General features: G+C 60.2%; 2 protein-coding genes across 2 annotated transcripts; both read right to left on the reverse strand.

Annotated features, from left to right (window-relative positions):
• Positions 1 to 6: 6 nt before the first annotated feature.
• C1QTNF6 (C1q and TNF related 6) lies at positions 7 to 5,952 on the reverse strand. The gene is made up of 3 exons (XM_077761957.1): positions 5,798 to 5,952; positions 2,934 to 3,192; positions 7 to 557 (listed from the first exon to the last, which is right to left on the reverse strand). The coding sequence occupies exons 2-3, from the start codon at positions 3,184 to 3,186 to the stop codon at positions 10 to 12; spliced, it is 801 nt and encodes a 266-aa protein (XP_077618083.1). The 5' UTR covers positions 3,187 to 3,192; positions 5,798 to 5,952; the 3' UTR covers positions 7 to 9.
• Positions 5,953 to 15,331: 9,379 nt separating this feature from the next.
• On the reverse strand, positions 15,332 to 18,079 carry SSTR3 (somatostatin receptor 3). The gene has a single exon (XM_077761958.1). It carries the CDS (start codon positions 18,077 to 18,079, stop codon positions 16,808 to 16,810), a length of 1,272 nt encoding a protein of 423 aa, XP_077618084.1. The 3' UTR covers positions 15,332 to 16,807.
• Positions 18,080 to 18,600: the final 521 nt, after the last annotated feature.

The following is an 18,600-nucleotide window of genomic DNA, read 5'->3' on the forward strand; positions in this document are numbered from 1 at the left end:
CTCGAGGCGCTAGTCCTCCTCGGGCTTGATGAGGTGGCCGCTGAAGGTGATGTAGGTATCGACATCGTCGCTGTAGACAGCGTTCTCCCGCTCGCGCTTGAAGAGCCGCACCCAGACGCGGTCCCCAGGCGCCAGGGCCAGCATCACGCTCTGACTCTGCATGATGCTTCGGTCGCTGGGCTGCGCGTACAGGATGACGGCCGCCTGCTCGTTGTGCACGACGTGCACGTACGTCTCCTTGAAGTTCCAGCTGTGGACGTTGAGGCTGAAGAAGTAGAGGCCGCGCAGGGGGGCGACAAAGTGGCCGGTGGCCAGGTCGAAGTGGCCGTCCGGGTTCACGAAGACCGTGTCGAAGAGCAGCGGCTGGAAGCCCTCGCTGCTGTGCAGGGCCGTCTTGCGGCCCACGGAGAAGGCAGAGGAGCGAGTCTGGCACGGGCCCCCGGGGCTGCCTGTCTGCCCCTTGGCGCCCTTGGTGCCCTGCGGGCCGCGCTCTCCCCGGGGACCTTCCCTGCCCAGCTTCCCGGGGCTGCCCAGCAGGCCTCGGTCCCCTTTGTCACCTGTGGGGACAAGAAGTGGAAAGTCAGGGCAGGCGCCCAGGCCTGCACCAAGGGAGCTTCTCCGTGTGTTTGCAGAAGGCACGAGAAGGAGGCCAGAGAAGGAGCCCGCACTTACTGAGCCCCTACTGCATTCCGAGCATCACCTCCCTGAATGCCCCTCTAAAGAAGAGTCCATGAGCAGCTCCGCTCCCAGGAGCGTTAAGGGACTCACCCGGAGTCACACAGCTTAGGGGACGCAGGACACGCAAGACTCAGGAGGGTCTGTCTTCCACCCGCCTCTTCCCCTCTCCTCCAGTGAAGGGGTGATGGGGTCCCTGGGAGGCCAGGCCCAAACCCAAGAGTCCCCGCACCCATCCAGCCTGCAGGGGAGACGTGGGGGTGCAGGATGCTCTCGGCATCTCTGGCCCAGAGAAGGAACCAAGAAGAATACCTCGGCCCACCCGAGAGGAAGAGCCCCGGTTAGAGGCCAGGCAGCCACTGGTGACAATGCTGTCCCCACTGGGGCGTTTCATGGTCAGGGTCTTGGTTACCTTGCATCACGTCCACCTCACAGGGGTGTTCCCGGACCCTCAACATGTCCTCGGGGAGGGTGCCCCGTAGCCACCCGGCAAGGCTCAGCCCGTCGCTGCCTGCCCCGGGGTCTGGCAGCCCCTAACCTGGTCCTCAGGCACGCGTGCCTCAGCCTGGCCTTTGTCCCAGGCTGACCCTGAACTCGGGAGAAGCAGGTGACCGCCTGTGTCTCAAGGTACTTGATCCCACCGCCCGTCACAGCACCTGAAATCACGCCATCAGCCACTCCCCCTTGAGAGCCCTGCGTGGCCCTGCGTTTTCCTAGGACGTGGAAAGAGTGGAGGAGGGGCCCAGCCCCTGGGAGGAGGAGCCAGGAGGGACGCGGGGAGAAGGGTCCACAGCTCCGCAGAGCTTTGGCTCAACAGCCATCATGGAGAACGATCTTGTGTGCACCGCACTTTACAGTTTGCAGACCACCTCTTTGCCCCGCCCTGAGGGAGGGAGAGGGGGAAGGGGGATTTAGGAGGGGGGGGGGTTCCTTCTCCTTTTTACACATGAGGCAGCAAGCCAGGGAGGGAGACACGAGCCTGACCCACAGGGTGCAGGGTTGCCGAGCAGCGGGGCTGGGACCTGGGAGCCCGGACGCCAGCCAGGAGCCTCCCATCACAATAGCCAAGTGCCACCCCCCTGGGCAGGCAACTAAGTCTGGCCCAGGAGTGTCCTCAACCTGGGCAGCGTGGAGCAAGTACCTCCAGCAGCCAGGCAGTTCGGGGGCCTCAGGCAGGGGCCCCACGGGCCTGGGAGACATGGAGCTGGAGGAAGGGAGGCGACGTCACCCCCAAAATCTCAGGGCCAGAGGGTCTCAGAGGCCAGCCGAGCCCTGGCCCTCTGGAGACCTCGGGACAGACCCCGGCTCTGCTCCTGACAGCTGTGCGCTCCTAGCACAGCTTCTCCCCTCTCGGGGGCTCAGTTTCCCCATCTGCAAAGTGGGAGGGATGACAAAGTTCCGAACTCTTGGGGTGGTTGTCAGCGCAGGGAGGAGGTGAAGGGGGTCTAGGCCCTGGCCCCAGCCCCCAGCAGCAGAAGCGTCTTCCTGATTTTAGAGGACAGGGAGCCAGCTCCGACCTGGACAGACCCAGCAGCTGCCCACAGGCCTCCCTGCTTCCACCCTGGTCCCCTGCTGGCTATTCTCCGTGTGACACTAGAGGGATCCGTTTGAAACCTAAGTGGGGTCCGGTCCCTCTGCTTGAGCGCTCCCCTGCTCCCCATCCCACTCAGAGGGGAAGCCCAAGTCTGATCTGGCCCCTGCTTCACCTCGAACTTCAGCTCCTCCTCTTGTCCCCTGCTCCTTAAACACACCAGACCCACTCCTGCCCCAGGGCCTTTGCACCTGCTGTCCACCTTGGAATACTCTTCCCCGGATATCCACATGGCTTCTCTCTCACCTTCTCTTTGAAACTACACCAACCACCCTCCATTTAAAATGCAACCTACCCCCCTGCCCCCCCTGATGCCCCTTACCCTGCTCTACCTCGCCACTGCCTTAGCATTTATCACCATTGAACATTCTGTCTCACTAACTTGGGTAATATGTTTATTGCTCACTGTCTGCCTCCCCGACTAGAATGGAGGCTCCGTGGCAGGCGGCGTCCCTGTCTGGTTTGTTCATGCTCCGTCCTCAGAATTCAGAACTGTCCTGGCACATGGTAGGTGCTCAGTAAATGTATGAATGAAAGAAGGGGGTCTGGGACTGCCTGCCCTCCTGGCTTTTTCTGCTCCCTCCACCTCACCAACTCCAGAAGAGACCCCCATGCCCTCCCGCCCCCAACCAGACCCGGCCAGCCCGAGCCACATGTGGGCACTCACCCTTCAGGATGGTGATGTTAATGTAGGGCCTGACCTCAGGCAGCACGTATGGGAGGGCAGATGGAGAGGCTGAGGATACATCTGCTTCGTCGGCAGGGGTCAGGGAGTCCTCAGAGTCACAGCACCGGCGACAGTACCCAGGGGGCCCGGGGGCCACGGTTTCCCCGGAGGTGGGCTCCTCGGTGGGGACCCCAAGCCCCAAAAGAGGGAACAGAAGCACCATGCAGAGGAGGCCCAGGGCGGCTAACCCCATGGCGACCTGCAGCAAGGGAGGAGGGGCAGAGACACCACTGAACTTGACATCTGCACTGTCCGGCCTGGAGGCTGCCAGCACAGCACCTCCCCGCCTGACCTGACTCAGGGAGGGAGCGTCCGCACCGCCATTGCACAGATGAGGAGGCCGAGACCCGCGCAGGGAGGCAGCTTCTCCAAGGTCATGAGGAGGCTGGAGGCAACGCAGGGCCCGCAGGCCAAGTACCCAGAAACACACGGGCCTGGGAAGGGAGCCCCTCTAAGAAGCCACGCCGCCACGAACAGACAAGGGGCCCTGGAGGCCTCCTGCTGAGGTGGGCGAGGAAGAGCTCCCCACCCAGCCCCCTCCCCCCCAACCCCGGCGTCATCGCCAAACACAAAAGGTCCCCCCGCAGGCTTGTTTTTCGGGAGGAGGGACACGTGGCTGAGCCCAGGGTCTGACCCAGGAGCACCGTGGTCCCGACAAAGGGGCTGGGAAAGTTCGTTTCTTCTAGCAGCCCCAGGAAGCAGCATCCGTTGCAGAGAAAATGCACGGGGCTCTGCACAGTGCTGCTGCCTTTGCATCTTTGAGAGTTTAGGAGGAGGCAGGACGCAGAATTGCAGGCTGCAGGGGCCCGCGAGCCTAGACTGCCTGGGTGCGAGGCGAAAGGAGGTGCCTCGCTGGACCGACGCGTTAGAAACAAAGAAAGAAAAGAAGTCATTTTTGGAAGGACTGCAGCCCTGAGGGGGTGTAGCTTGGCAAGGGCTGGCGTCAGCCCACCTCCCCTCTCAGCACCTCTGCACAGTCAACAACCCACACAACCCTACCCTGAAGCCCTGCAGGGAAGGCTCCAGAGTCAATTCATTGGAAGATGGTTGCGTCAATCATCCTACGTCTACCAATCAGCTGCCAAGGGGGCAAATTGGAATGAGGGAGCACGATTAGGAGGTCTGGAAACTTCAAAAGGCTCAGAGGAGCCCAAGGATTTATGAAAGATCGGTCTCTGGCCTTGGTCAAGAGAGAATCCAGCGCTCCAAGAGAGGGCAGGAAGTGGCCGGGACAGCAGACGCTGGGGACAGGCTGGGGCTGGGTGGGCAGGAAGCCAGGCAAAGAGCCTTTGAGGTGGTAGCGGTGTTTGGGGGCTGGCACTTTATCGCCGGATCAGAAACTCAGCTCTTGAAACCATACTGGTTTTTACACTTCTGGCGTTTTCTTTGTTTATTTCCTTTTCGTTCTCCTTTAACATTTAGTACAATTCAAAAATATTTTTTTTCGTGGTTAATACATGCAGAGAAGGTAAAATTATTATTATTTTTAAATGCTATTCTGTCTCCACTGAGCACTGAGGTGAGAGATAGGTTTTAAAGAGCAGGAGCCGCATCGGGGCCCCCACCCCGCTCTGGGCGCTGGGTAGTAGCTGGGGGTGGGCGGGCAGGTGGTCCCCAGAGACACCACCGTCTCCTAAAGGTGACCATTCCCAAGCTCCCCCCCTGCTCTGGTTTCCGGCTCTGCTCAATCAGGCAGATCAGTTTCTCAGACAGAGATCACCCTCATCTGGTATTTATCAATGTCACATCCCAGTGATTTTTGAGAAGAGCAGAAATCCCCTCTTTTTCCTGGTCATAGATGTGACTTTCTGCGGAAAGGCGAGGCCTTAGGGTTAGACCTGAGATCCCAGGATAGTTTACAAGTTGTGTGACCTCCGGGCTAGGGGCTTCACCTCTCTGGGCTTCCCGCTCCCTGACACTTAAAAGGAGAAGAAGCCTCTACCCGCCTCCCAGGTTATTTGGAGGATCCAAATGCAGGGAGAGTGCCTGACTTGTAAAAGACTCTGAAAAAACAGGAGGGGGGTGGGGACAGCAGAGAGAAGACCATCAATAACAAGGCAACAACACCATAGGGTGACTATACTCATCGGGGTGAGCACTGAGTAATGTATAGAATTGCCGAATGACTAGGATGTAGTCATCTACGCCTGAAACTAACTTCATATGTCAATTACACTTCAGTAATAAGCAAATCAAATAGAACAACGTGTTCCTTCTGCAACGACCAGACCTCTTCCCAGTGCCTGCCCAGGCTGGGCAGAGCAGAGTCTGTCCCGGAGGACTGGCACAGTTGGGGATGTTTCTGTTGGCCCAGGCCAGATGGGAGTCAAAAGGCTCTGAGACACAGAACCGTAACCTGGGAAGCAGGAAGTAGGAGGCGAAGCAGCCTTGAACAAGAGTAATAATAACTAGAGCCGTGATGTTGACTGGCCCTGGGGGAGGGTGCCTGGCAGGGATCAAGGGTGAGGGACCAAGTCTTGGGAGGTGGGAGGGGGTGATCTGGGGGTCCCTGCTGCCTCCACTCAGGAGCTGGGAGCCCTCTGGGGAGGGAGGGAGCTGGGCCTGCTGAGTTGAGCTGTTGAGTGTCCAGGAAGGGGCAGGAATAGCTGGAACTTCAGGGCAGCCTTTCTGGGGGTGTGGGGGGCTGAGATCTCAGTCAGCTGGAGAACGAGAGGGGCTGGCCAGGGTCAGAGGGAGAGAGCAGAACCCAAGATGTGCCTAGGAAGGCAGGAGGGAGGAGGCGAATTCTGACCCCAGTCCCCGGAACCCTGCTGGAGGGAGTTAAAGGACCTTTCATCACTCACCCTGTGTCCGGCGGCCTCCACAGCGGCTCACAGACCCCCAGCCTCTGGGCAGCCTCTGGCTCCTTGGCCCATGTCTGCTTGTTGCTGGCCCGGACCCCCAGGCCAAGCAAGCAAGCAAGCTGAGGAGGGAGGGAGGAAGGGAGGGAGGGAGGCGGAGGGAAGGCAGGGAAGGCGGAGGGAGCAGGCTGAGCTGGCTTCCCACTTCCCCTCCTCCCAGCCCGCTTCACTCCAGCCTCTGGGATCTGCGGAGATAAAGGGAGCCTAGGGAGCCGGGGATTTCCTTGGCTTAACTCTTTGGTGGTCCGGTGGGGTCTGGTTTGATTCAGGGGCTCAACAGACTTGGAGCCGGGAAGGGTCTGAGTGAGGCCCCTTGTTGTGCAGGCTGGAACATCAAGGCCAGGGAAGGGACTGGGCAGGAGTCCCCCAGGGTGCTCAGGAAAGGGGAGGCCGGGTGGGGGTGGGCCTGGCCTGTTTGCTCCAAGTCACGAGGAGGGGGGCAGGGTCCAGCATGGAGGGGGACGGGCACCAGCCATACAGCCTCAGATTCAAATCCTGACACTGCCACCACCAGCGGGTGACTGGGCCAACCCCGTGACCTCTCCATCCCTGCAGAAGTCCAGTCCCCAGCCCAGGCACAGCATACCTGTTCAGTGAGTCAGTGACCAGTTACCATCCCCTCAGGCATCAGGTAAGGGTGGCAGCCGGCTCAACCCCCCCATCCCTGATGGACTCTGAAATCCCCTTCCTTTGCCTGGAAATCTCCCATGACTGGCCCATCCCCTTGGTCTTTAAGGGCCAACCCTGCCCCCGTGGAAATGACCCCCAAGAAGTTGGGAGGAGGGCAGCCCGTGGAATGTGCCCCTGGGTTCATTCTCAGCCTCCTTCCCGTTGGGCTGTGGCAGATTTGCAAAGGCTGTAGCCTCTGGGGTCAGAGAACCCTGGGGACCCCGCAGAGGCAGTCTCGGATGCCCCCCTCACATTCTCCATTTGTTGAGGACTCGAGGCCTGGGCTGGGCCTCACCTTTGCAGGGCCTTTTGGTCCCTGAAGCTGTTCCCATTGCCCACTCCAGCCTTGGGCTTTTCCAGGGCCGCGGGGCTGATGAAGGACCACAACCCCACCGGAAGGAAGGCCCCCCCCCACCCCACTGGAGTTCCTTCAACACGCCTGGGCATTGCTGAGGGGTGAAGGTGGTCGTTCAGCGTCTGTTCCCTGGGAAGAGGGAGGGGGTGACATGACGTCCTCAGGAGGTACGGCAGTGTAGACATCCCAGGGGGATGGATCTCAGTCTGGGGCTTCTGCAAACCGCAGGCTCCGCTCAGCTGGGCGAGTTTGGAGGAGAGAACAGCCCCTGGGCTCTGTGTCCTTGACCGGCTCTCATCTCCGGGGGGCCTCAGGTTTTCTATCAGCTTGGGGGATCATCAAGAGCCTGGAAGGGCTCTTCGAGATGACCTAACGCTATTACTTAATCTGACACAGGGACTCTGTGACCCAGGAAAGACCCAGGGCTTCGGCTCAAGGCCACAGCCAACTGGAGTGCAAGCTGGAATGAGAGTCAGACTCTCCCAGCTTCTAGCTTTGTGCTGCTTCCACCTCCCCGGCCCACGTGGAGTCCCCCACCCCCACCCCAGGCCTATTTAGGGGTCCAAGGAGGCCCCAAAGGAAGCAGATAAAAGGGCTATGGCCGCTGAGAAAACTCCAAGTCTACACTGTTCATGCCCCCTGTGTGGCCCTGCCCCAGGCAGCATTCCCAGGGCACTGAGCCAGGGCTGCAGAGGGAGGGAGCCAAGCGGAGCCACCCTCCCCACCCTCCCTGCTGCTGCCACCAGAAAAGGGCTGAGTCAGCATCACCAGAGGGGAAGACAGCTCCTGGCTGTCTCTGAGCCCTCGGGCTTCGGAAGCCTAGGAAAGGGGGGAAGGGATGGGATTGGTTTGGGGACACAGGAAGAGTTTACCCTATCCGGCGCGCCTGCCCCGTGCTTCACGCCACACTCAACAGCCCCTCTGCCAAAGACTGCCCATCCCATTTAACAGGGGAGGGGAGGCTGGGGCCAGGGAAGGGACTTGACTTGCCAGCTTCTAAGGCCGGCTCCTGTGGCTCCCAGCAGGGCCGATGCCCCAGAAAAAACGCCCCTTGTCCTATTTGTCCAGAACAGCTGGAGGCAGGACAGACAGGAGCCCAAGACTCAGAGGTATTATACTTCAATATTTGTCCTCTCGCGGTGCCTAAAATCCCTTCATTTGTGCAGCATCCCTTGGTCTCCCAGCCACTCAGAGGATCTCCCCAGCCAGCCAGATAGCTTGGGGACAGAGTTCCAGCTGCGGGCAGAGAAAACTGGGTCGGGTCTCAGCTCCTTCTTGCCGCATGACCTTGGGCACACTTCCCTACGTCTGAGCCTTGGCGTCCCTGAGCCAGAGGGACACAAGATCAAGGGGATCTGAGCAGCCTGGGGGACACCCAGTGGGATACCCTCTATTGGCCACCTGTCAGTGCTTCTCCGTGGTTACAAATGAATATGGCAAGGGCATGAGCCCATTCACCTCAGGCACACCCAAGTCAGAAGCCCTGGGAGCCGAGAGATCGCGTGTCCAGAGAAGCTGGCTTGGGATACCTCTCATCACTCTGCTCAAACCTTCGTCACCAAGGCCAGAAACCCAGGTCAGAGCTGTGTGTCTCCCTCTTTTCTCCCTGCTCAAAAAGCTGGCTTTTATTCCCTACCTGGCTCTGTTCTAAGCTTTGTTACCCGTATTAACTCATCTCATCCCTCAACAATTCTCTGAGGTAGCCACAGGCACTATCCCCATTTTACAGATGAGGAAAATGAGGCACGGACTCACTCTCGGAACCAAGTTCCTAGCCACACCTTGGTTATTGCCCAGGATTTGGGAGAAGGTATAAAAATAGTGACATTTAGCCAGCGCTTGCAAAGTGCCAGGTACCCTCATGTATTTAAAAAAATAAAATGTGTGCCCGTCACAGATGAGACGGAAGAGAAAACGTGATTCCTGGAGTCAGCTTTGCAAATTGTGAATGGTTGTCACAGAGCAGTTCGCTCAAGGTCGGCAACCAATTAAGAAACTAAACAAAGGAAACCGCGAGCGCCACCTGCTGGGAAGAGCCAGCGCGCCCGGTAGCTTGTGGGTGTCCCACCCCACGGGGCACCCACCCCATGCCACCCGCGGCTTGTGACCCTCCCCACCCGTCCCACCCCCTTCTTCAGGAGAAATGGGGTAGAGGGGGGAAGGAAGATGAAGGGCCCACTGCGACGCACTAGAGGGTGGCCTGGGAGCCCATGCACTTTTTCCAAACCCCGTTCTGCACAAAGTGGGCAGAGGGCCCGGCGGGACCCTCCCTCTGCCCGGCAGTTCGTCCAGCTCCTTCCTGCGCGGAAAACCCCAGACTGGGTTGTACCGAGCCCTTCCACGGACTAGCCGGCTCGTCCTGGGTGAACGGCCACCTCCGGACTCCGTTTCCTGGACTTTCCACAACCCATATATGACCCCCAGGGTGTTAATCCGCGTTGGGCGAGTTTAATCTCATTTCACCGAAGGTGAAACCATATCCCCACGAGGCCCAGGGAAGGAAAGGGCCAGCTGGTCTCAGGATCCCTGCCCGTCGCCCGCCCCCCTGCCCTGCCACAGAAGAACGTTCGCTCGTTAACAGAGGGGGAAACTGAGGCTAAAGGAAAAAGGTGCAGCAACTGGGTCCCTCCCCACGGGCGACTAGTGGCAGAACCAGGATGATGAACCCTCCAAGGCGCGGGGGAATCCAGCGGCCAACCTTCTTCTCTGGGCAGAAGTGGGGGGCGGGGGGAGGCTCCCCGACCCCAGGCCCACCCGCTTTGGCCTCGAGCACTGGGGAAGTCCGCCACCGGCCGCGGGCACGCTCGCGGCACCGTCGGCACGACCCAGGGTTCGGCCAAACCGGGCCCCACCGCGCAAAAGCCCACCCGCTGCTCCGCGGCGGCTGCGGCCTCGGGGCCTCCACCCGGGAGCCCAACCCCAGGCGGCAGGGAGGAGCCGCGCCGGCGCCGGGGAGGGAACTTTGCTGGACTAGAGCCGCGCGGCGTCGAGCAGGCGCAAGCCAGGCCGGCGTTGGCCGAGCACGGCCGAATCTCGCCGACTGCGGCCGAGAACAACCGAGCAGAGCCGAGCCTGGCCGAGCCTAGGGGGTGCGGCCGAACACAGCCGAGTCGGAGCAAGTGGAGCCGAGCGCGGCCGAAGAGAGCCGAGTCCAGCCGAGCGGAGCCTGCGAGCAGGCGGAGGTCCCGCAGCGCCCCCTGCCGGACACAGAGCACAGCGCTGGCTTCGGCCGGAGCCCAGTCCATAGCCTTCAGGTCCTGAGACAGTCCTGTGACATGAGGGGGTATGGAGCCCATTTTACGGATGAGGAAACGGAGGCTCCAAGCGGTTCCGAGGCTAGCCCAGAGTCCCACAGAGCTAAGAAGTGGTGGCGGCTGGGATTGGAGCCTGACTATGCGGCCGACAGCTCCGCTGGCCGCCACCTACAGAAACAGGCATTAAGCGTTTACTTCATTCTCTCTGTAATTGCTGCCATTTAATGGCCGGAGAGGAGAGACCTGCCCTGTCTGACGAGCAGGGGGAAGGCCAGAGCTCAGCGACAGCCCCTCCTTACAGATGGAGAAACCGGCTCTGGGCCGTGTTGACCAAGCGCCGCAGCAGGCCTCCAGTTCCCATGTGCAAATATTGACACATTTCCTGGCAATTAAAGCAGACAGCAGGACAGAGAGGCCACGTCCCACCCCAGGGCCTCCTCTCCTCCCCCACCACCCTCCTTTGCAAGCAGACCACAGGGGACCCGGGCTCCTGGCTGCCTACGGACTGGGCTCCTGGGATGTGCGAACCAGGACCTGAGGTGTCCGGTGCCCTGGAGATGGCGTGTGGCCCGGGCATTTTCTTCGAGCCTGGGAAAAACTGAAGGCTGGCTTTGCCCTCCACACACACACGTGCACAAGTGTGCCCCCTTCGTTCACCCTTGTGTGCACACCACGGTGGGCTGCCAGCCAGGCCTGTGCTGAGGCTGCTGGGCTCACTGGTGATAGCTGAGCCTCTAAGAGGCGACAGAGGTCCCCCCGACCCCCACCGTGGGGCCTGGGCTGGCCGCCTGCCTGTCAGGTCTTCCCTGGGGGCATCATCAGACTACCCAGTGGCCACCACCGGCCTCAGGGCCCTCTCCGCTCCCAGCATTCCTCCTACCACCCTGTCCCCCATTGTCACAATTTTTCAGAACTGTAGACCCTGGACCAGGGGCTAGGAGAACAGGGCTCATGGTCCCTGCTTCCGGTGCCGTGACCCTGAGCAAGTGGCATGATCATCTCAGGCCTCACCGTCCTCAGCTGTGAATGGGTATCAGAGCTGTTCTCGGTACCTGGGCCTCCTTCCCTGGGCATCAACTTCAGGTTCCTCTTTACACTCAGCTGAGCCCCAGCCCCTCCCCAGGAGACTTCCACCCTCCGGGCGGGCCCTGGAGGGACTCTCTCTTCTGTTAAAGCACCCCTGCTGATTACTTAGCACAGCACCTAACGCATCAGGCATGAGTCTAAACTGTTTATAAATATTAGCTCATTTAAACCTCCTAACGGTAGAGAAATCGGCTCTCCCCCTGATCTCAGAGTGGAGGAAACAGAGGCACAGGAAGGTTAAGCGAGGGGCTCAAGGTCAAACGGCGAGTGAATAGAGGAGCCGGGCTTCAAACCCAGGCATCTCCAGAGTTCATGTGCTTCAGAACTGACTTCTTCATCTCTTATCTCTGCTGGATCTTCCCCCTCCTGAAAGACGGGCTTGTACTTCTCTGCCTTCAGCCTTTTGCAGACGGCAGTTGCCTAGTAAACACTCACTGAATGAAAGAGTGAAAGAACGGCGGTCCCACGCCCGCCCCCGCCCCCCGGAGATCCTGCAGAAAAGGGGCCATTATCTCTGTCTTGCAGGTGGGGGAACTGCCAGCCGTGCGCTGGGGCTGCCGCAGCCCGAGTACCACAAACTAGGTGGCTTCCAGCAGAAATTCCTTTTCTCCCGGTTTGGGAGTCTGCGAGTCTGAGATCAAAGAGTCGGCACGGTGGCTTCCTTCCGAGGGCTCTGGGGGGCCTCTCGCCCAGCTCCTGGGGGCTGGCTGGCAACCTTTGGTTTTCTGTGGCTTGTAGAAGCAACACCAGGCATTTTCCCTGTACCCCTGTCTGTCCAGATCTCTCCTTCGCTTAAGAATACCAGGATGGGGGGAGGGGCGCACCTACCTCAACAGGACCTCATCTTAACTCCTTGCATCTGAAAGGAACTTACTTCCGAATAAGGTCACATCCAGAGGCACTTGGAGGTTAAGGACTTGAACGGGAGAATCTGGCCTGGCCGGGAGATAACTCACCCGTCCTGTCTGACACCCCTTCTGTCCCTCGGTTGGGCCTTACCCCTGTCTTTCTGCCTTTCTTCCTTTTATTCACTGCAGCTCCCCAGCTTCAGGGCCTTAGCGCAGCAGCTTCGTCTGCCAGGCACTGGGCTCACCCTCTGCTCCAGGCTCAGCCCCTCAGCCGGCCCCTCCCCCGTCATGCCTCCTCGGGGACTTTATAGTGATACACGCACTTGTGCGGCTCCCCACGAACACCACGAGCACGGAGATGGCCTGTCTTCCTCCACTGGGCCTTCAGTCCAGTGTCGGGGCTTCGCAGACTGGCGGTGCTCAGGAAAAATCTTCGTTAACTGCAGGAATCCGGCCCAGAGAGGTGAAGCAAATGGCCCAATGCTGCACGTTTGGGCCTGGGTCCCCTAACTGTTAGGCTATGCCTGTCCCCCACAGCCTTCCAGTGGCGTCCCTGAGAATGTCACCAGGGGCTGCCAGTGACACGGGGCACTGCAAAGCCTTGGCAGGACCGTGACCTTGAACTACTCCAGGGAATGGCGTCACATCCCAGCCTGGGGCTCTTGCCACTGTTAGAATATGTCCTTCTGGGTTTAGAGTCCTGTGGAGCCCAGCTGTCACCTCCCCACGGGACCGTGGCCTCCATCTCTCCCATCCCTTGAAGGCGAGAGCTACCTGAAGCGCTGGGGCCTCGACTTCCCTACTCCAGGCCCTGCAGACTCCCAGATCCTCTCCGCTGATGCCGATGCCTATGCTGATGCTGATGCATGAAGTCCCTGTCCGGAGACTGGTGGCCATGGGCTGTTGCCTGGCAACCGCCTCTGAGAGACAAGTTTAAAGTAAGGCCTTGGGTCTGAGCAACTTGACTGGAGAGGAGGCACCAGGCAGGGAGAATGTCATCCCCACCCTTTCCTGCCCGCTCAGGCTCACAGCCCCCGTCTGTCCTCACCCTACACCCCTGCCTTTCCAGTAACCCCGGGATTCCAGGCCCAACCCCTTACCCAAGCCCCTTCCAGCCCCCTGGCCCTCCCCGCATTCATTCAGGGTCACTTCGTGGCACACATGCAAAGAAGGTGAGAGTCACGGTGTGAAAATTGCCCCCGGGCGCTTGGGAAATAGAATTCACCTATTCATTCATTGGTTCCAAGTATTCATATTTACCCGACCCGGCAACACAGCCCATGCCCAGAGAGACAAGGCCCGCGGCACGCACNGCCGATGCCTATGCTGATGCTGATGCATGAAGTCCCTGTCCGGAGACTGGTGGCCATGGGCTGTTGCCTGGCAACCGCCTCTGAGAGACAAGTTTAAAGTAAGGCCTTGGGTCTGAGCAACTTGACTGGAGAGGAGGCACCAGGCAGGGAGAATGTCATCCCCACCCTTTCCTGCCCGCTCAGGCTCACAACCCCCGTCTGTCCTCACCCTACACCCCCGCCTTTCCAGTAACCCCGGGATTCCAGGCCCAACCCCTTACCCAAGCCCCTTCCAGCCCCCTGGCCCTCCCCGCATTCATTCAGGGTCACTTCGTGGCACACATGCAAAGAAGGTGAGAGTCACGGTGTGAAAATTGCCCCCGGGCGCTTGGGAAATAGAATTCACCTATTCATTCATTGGTTCCAAGTATTCATATTTACCCGACCCGGCAACACAGCCCATGCCCAGAGAGACAAGGCCCGCGGCACGCACGCACACGCACACACACACACACACACACACACCTGTGAGCGAGCACGGGCAGTGGCACATGGTGTTGCCAGTTGTGGAGGGGCCTCAGGGGCTCTGGGACCCACAGGGGAATCCTGGCCCGGAACCCTTAGTCCCTCGAAGCCCCTCCCCTCGGCTCCCATTTCACACACACCTGCCTGGGGCAGAGTAGACCCTTGGTGTTAACACCCCAAGGCATGATCACTCGAGGATGCCCTTCTAGGCACCTGCACTGTGCTCACAAACACACACAGTCTGTTGTTGCTGCCTGGCCCTCCTCCCCCGCCCTTGGCAGTCTGTCCCCGACCCACCCCCTCCCCCAAAGGTCAGGCCAGACTGTCCATCACAGCTCCCCACTTTCTCTCTGGTGGGAAGGATCTTCCACGTGACCCACACCCAGCCAATCAGGGCACCCTATCACCTTGTCTTTGGGAATTGGCCCAAGGGGCTATCATGTGAACTAGTTGAAGCCAATCAAATTCTTCCATGAGATTTGCTATTCGGGCACCAGGAAAAGAAAGTATCTACTGCTTTTGGATCACGATCTAGAAGGATGTAGGCTGAGGCTTGTCTGGGGACATCTCCCATGTCCCCTGGAGGACCTGGACTCTGGGAGGCCATACACAAAGACTTGGGCGTACAGAGCTGAGAGCCAGATAGAGGGAGGGGCATCTCACACACACACACACACACACACACACACACACACACACACACACACACACACACACACACACACCCATCCGTGCACACCAATCTAGACACACAGCACCTGGCAGAGGAATTGGCCCAGGTCACAGCTGTTGTCATGTCGTGTGTCACTGTTTTTATTGACAAGAGCTAGGGACAGGAGCGCCAAAGGATTTCCCTAGGGGCCTTCTGGCCACGCTTTTGCAGAACAGACCCACCTGGCCCAGGAATCAGGAAGGCAGCGCTGGCCAGGGAATGCTGAAATGCTGGGGGCCCTTGTTCACTCAGACCCCTGGATCGTCATCAAGGGAAATCCCAGACTGGTAGCCAGACCTCCAGCTCCAACATCCATACAAAGTCTGGTTTGGTGACCACCTGAGGGGGCCGCGTTTCCCAAGCCCTGTCTTCGGGTTCTGACTCTCCCCTTCCTCTGTCTTGGGCTGCACAGAATTCTTACCTCCAAGAGCCAGAGACAGAGAGGCCGCTTGATGAAGGAGCAGCTGTAGGCCAAGCTTGGCATGGCATGGGGACTCTTTCCACTTTATAATCGGACGCACCCACCCCCACCTGTTGCAGCGTGTACGGCAGCGTGCCCACCATGACTTATTTTCTTCCCCAAATCTGAGCAGGTAGGCAAGCTGGGGCAAGCTCCATTTTAGGATGGAGAAACCGAGGCCCGGCGCGGTCAAGGCGTGGTGGGATCCTGAGGTGGGTTGAAGACCTAGATCTCCCCAATGTGTGGTTCACGTACTTTCCCTGAGGAGCCCCCTGCCCTCTGGGGGGGGGGGATTGAGGGATTTAGCCTGAGGTACTGCCCTCCCCAGGGCCAGCCTCGGGTGGCTCTAAAGGGTTATCTCTGAGAGAGTCCTTGCATGGGGCCCCCACTGTCTTGTCTTCCCTGGACCTCCTCAAACTGTAACCCCAGAGAATAGATAAAAGGTGGGGGGGAGGCCTGCTGCCTGCTTCTCAGCTCTGTCCCTAGGCTTCCATCAAGGCCATGCCCCTCTTACCAGCACAGACAGACCCCCCCCGGGAGCCAGCGCTGTGCCTTCCAGACCATTTGCTTTCCCATCCCGATTGCCTAGTTGCCTTGAGATTGATCCAGCCAGGCATCCACAACCTGCTTTTGGCAGGCCTGCACCTGAGCTCAGCCCAGAGGGGCCCAGGATAGCTCCAAGGTCATGGAGCAGATCCGTCCTCCACCCACCTCCTCCTTCTTCCTCTCTTCTTTCTCCTCCCTCTTCCTCCTCCCCCTCCTCTTCTTCCTCCTTCCCTTCACCATGTAGTCGAGACACTGCTTTTCCCAGCCAGTATGCCCGGCCCGGACCCTGCCTTGGTCTCTGGGAGGGGAGGAACGCCACTGGGGGCTGCTTAGAGGAGGTTCCCCGGGGCCCTCAGACACCCACAGACACTCCGACTCCAGCCACAGGACACAGAGTGAGCTGCTTTGGGAATTGGTCCGCTCCCCCCACCCGGGGGCCGAGCGAGGCTTATGTGGCCTGAATTTATGCAGTTTGGAGTCCCTCCTTATGAAAAAGAATATAAAACTACAAGTACAAAATAAGATACGGGGCCTTGGAAGGGCCCAGATGGTAAGCGACCCTGAAGCTGGACTCACTGACTTTCCGGGAAAATCTGCCTCCTTTCATATCCAGGAGCACAGAAGTCGCGGCACTGGCCACCTGTGCCGAGAGGACCTGGAGGTTACTGGGCTGATCAGTGAGCGAGACCTGGGGCCCAGAGCGGGGAACAGCTCCCCGAGGCCTTGCAGCAGGTGGAGGAGAGCCGATGCGGGGCCTCAGGAGTTGTGTACCCCTCCCTGCGCTGGGCAAGACTGTCTTCTCTTTGGGGCCCCATTCCCTCTCCCGTGAGCCTGACTCTGAGCCAGAGTCTGCCCCTCCAACGACCGAGATTCAGGCCGGGCTGCCTGGAAACTCTGTGTTTGAGGGGGAAGGTCAGCGCACAACTGTCCCATGAGCCTGGGCCCTGCTCAGGAAGGTCAGCCAGCGGCGACGCCCCTCCCGACCTCTCGCGCAGCAGAGCTGTGGTCCAGGCTCAGCCTTCCTATCCCTGAGTCACCGAAAAGAACACAAAGCCCAAAGAAGGGAAGCCACCGACCCAAGGTCACACAGCGGGTCTCAGCAGCAACGGGATCAGAGCCCAGGCCTCCACGCGCCCCATCACGGAACCGGGGCACCCACAGCCTCCGCGCCCCTGTGCTTGGACCACGCTGGCGTCCCGCAGGCCCCTACAGATAGCTGATGTGCAGCGCGCCCGACTTGCCCCCAGCTGCGGGCTCCTGGGGCAGGAACTGCTTCTGCTTACTGGCCGAGCCGCTGGGCGGCCGCTGCTGCCCGCTGCTGCCAGGCTGTGTGATGAGGCTGACCCGGCCATTCGTCTCCTTCTGCTGCCCCTGCTCCGAGGGCCCCTCCTCCCCATCTTCCTCCCTGTCTTCTTCCCCCTCATCCTCCTCGGCCTTCTCCGGAGGCCCAGCGGAAGGTTCCTGGCTGCGCACGCGGCGGGAAGGCCGCAGCAGGACCCTGCGGAAGCCTTCCTTGAAGCGGTAGGAGAGGAAGCCGTAGAGGATGGGGTTGGCGCAGCTGTTGGCATAGGGCAGCGCCACCACCAGGAAGTAGAGACCGAAGAAGGCGGGCTCTTCGGGCAGGGGGCACACCACGTTGACGATGTTGAGCACGTAGAAGGGCATCCAGCAGAGGACGAAGAGCGCCACGACGGCCACCACCATGCGCGTGACCCTGCGCTCCGAGTGCCGCCGCCGCTGGCACGAAGGTGCCCGCACCCGCCGCCCGGCCGAGCGCACCTTGACCACGATGAGCAGGTAGCAGAGGCAGATGACCAGCAGCGGCCCAAAGAAGCCCAGCGCGGCCGTGTAGATGATGAAGGCTGCACGCCAGGCGGCCGCCGGCTCGGGCCACTGCATGTGGCAGGTGCTCATGCCGTGGGGCACCCCCGAGAAGACCACCACGGGCAGCACCACCACGGCGGAGGCCACCCAGACGGCCACGCTCACCGTGCGAGCCACCGGGGCCGTGCGCCAGCGGGCGGAGCGGGTGGGATGCACCACCGCCAGGTAGCGGTCCACGCTCATGACCGTGAGGCAGAAGATGCTGGTGAACTGGTTGATGCCGTCCACGGCCATGACCAGGCGGCACATGAGGGAGCCGAAGGGCCAGTAGGACAGGGCGTTCTGGGCCGCCAGGAAGGGCAGCCCCAGCATGAAGAGCTCGTCGGCCAGCGCCAGGTTGAGGATGTAGACGTTGGTGACCGACGGGCTGGCCGTGTGCCGCAGGACCACGTAGATGACCAGCGAGTTCCCCAGCAGGCCCACCACGCACACCACCAGGTAGACCAGTGGGATCAGAACGCCGCGGACAGCCAGCCCCGCCCCACTTGGGGCCGCTGACACATTTCCCAGGGTGACGTCCAGGGGCCAGGCCACGGAGCTGTTCCCGGGTTCCAAGGTGGTGGGCGCCGATGAAAGATAGCCAGGGGTATCCATGGCCGAGGGGAGGGTGGTCAGCGGTCAGCTACCAGCCTAGAGGAGGAAGGACATGGACACAGCCGGGTGATGGTGGGTGATGGCTTTCTCTCCACTGCCCCTCCCCCATCACACTGAACTTGGGAGACTCAGGGTGCGCCCGGCCAGAGTTTGACATGCGCCAGCTCTTCTACGCTGCTCAGGCCAGCAAGGTGTCCCCACTTCTCAGGTGAGGAGGCTGAGTCTGAGAGAGGTGAGGTCTATTGCGTGGCTAGGGTGCAGCGTGGGAGGGGGGCTCGCTTGGCTTCCAAGGGCAAGGACCTGTCTTGGCTTATGCATCACAGTGTCCCCTTCCCCTTGCACTTGTGCACCTAACAGAGTCTAACAGATGTCTCATAGAGGAGCGAATGGATCGTTCAGTTGGCCCAGGGCAACACAGGCCCTTCCTTCCATGCCAGCGTTTATCAGATGTCTCTGACGCTGGTGCATTTTCCATTGCCGCTCAGTGAGGTCATGTTGTTTCATAAAGCAATACTCACCCT

Source organism: Crocuta crocuta, unplaced genomic scaffold, assembly GCF_008692635.1.
Source record: "Crocuta crocuta isolate KB4526 unplaced genomic scaffold, BGI_CrCroc_1.0 scaffold193, whole genome shotgun sequence".
In the NCBI taxonomy this organism is placed as follows: Eukaryota; Metazoa; Chordata; class Mammalia; order Carnivora; family Hyaenidae; genus Crocuta; species Crocuta crocuta.

Excerpts from the sequence above, each read along its gene's own strand:
- C1QTNF6 (XM_077761957.1), bottom strand. The coding sequence starts at position 3,186 with ATGGGGTTAGCCGCCCTGGGCCTCCTCTGCATGGTGCTTCTGTTCCCT. Across the intron at positions 558-2,933 it reads TAACATCACCATCCTGAAGG|GTGACAAAGGGGACCGAGGC; the intron begins GTGAGTGCCCAC and ends TTGTCCCCACAG.
- SSTR3 (XM_077761958.1), bottom strand. The coding sequence starts at position 18,079 with ATGGATACCCCTGGCTATCTTTCATCGGCGCCCACCACCTTGGAACCC.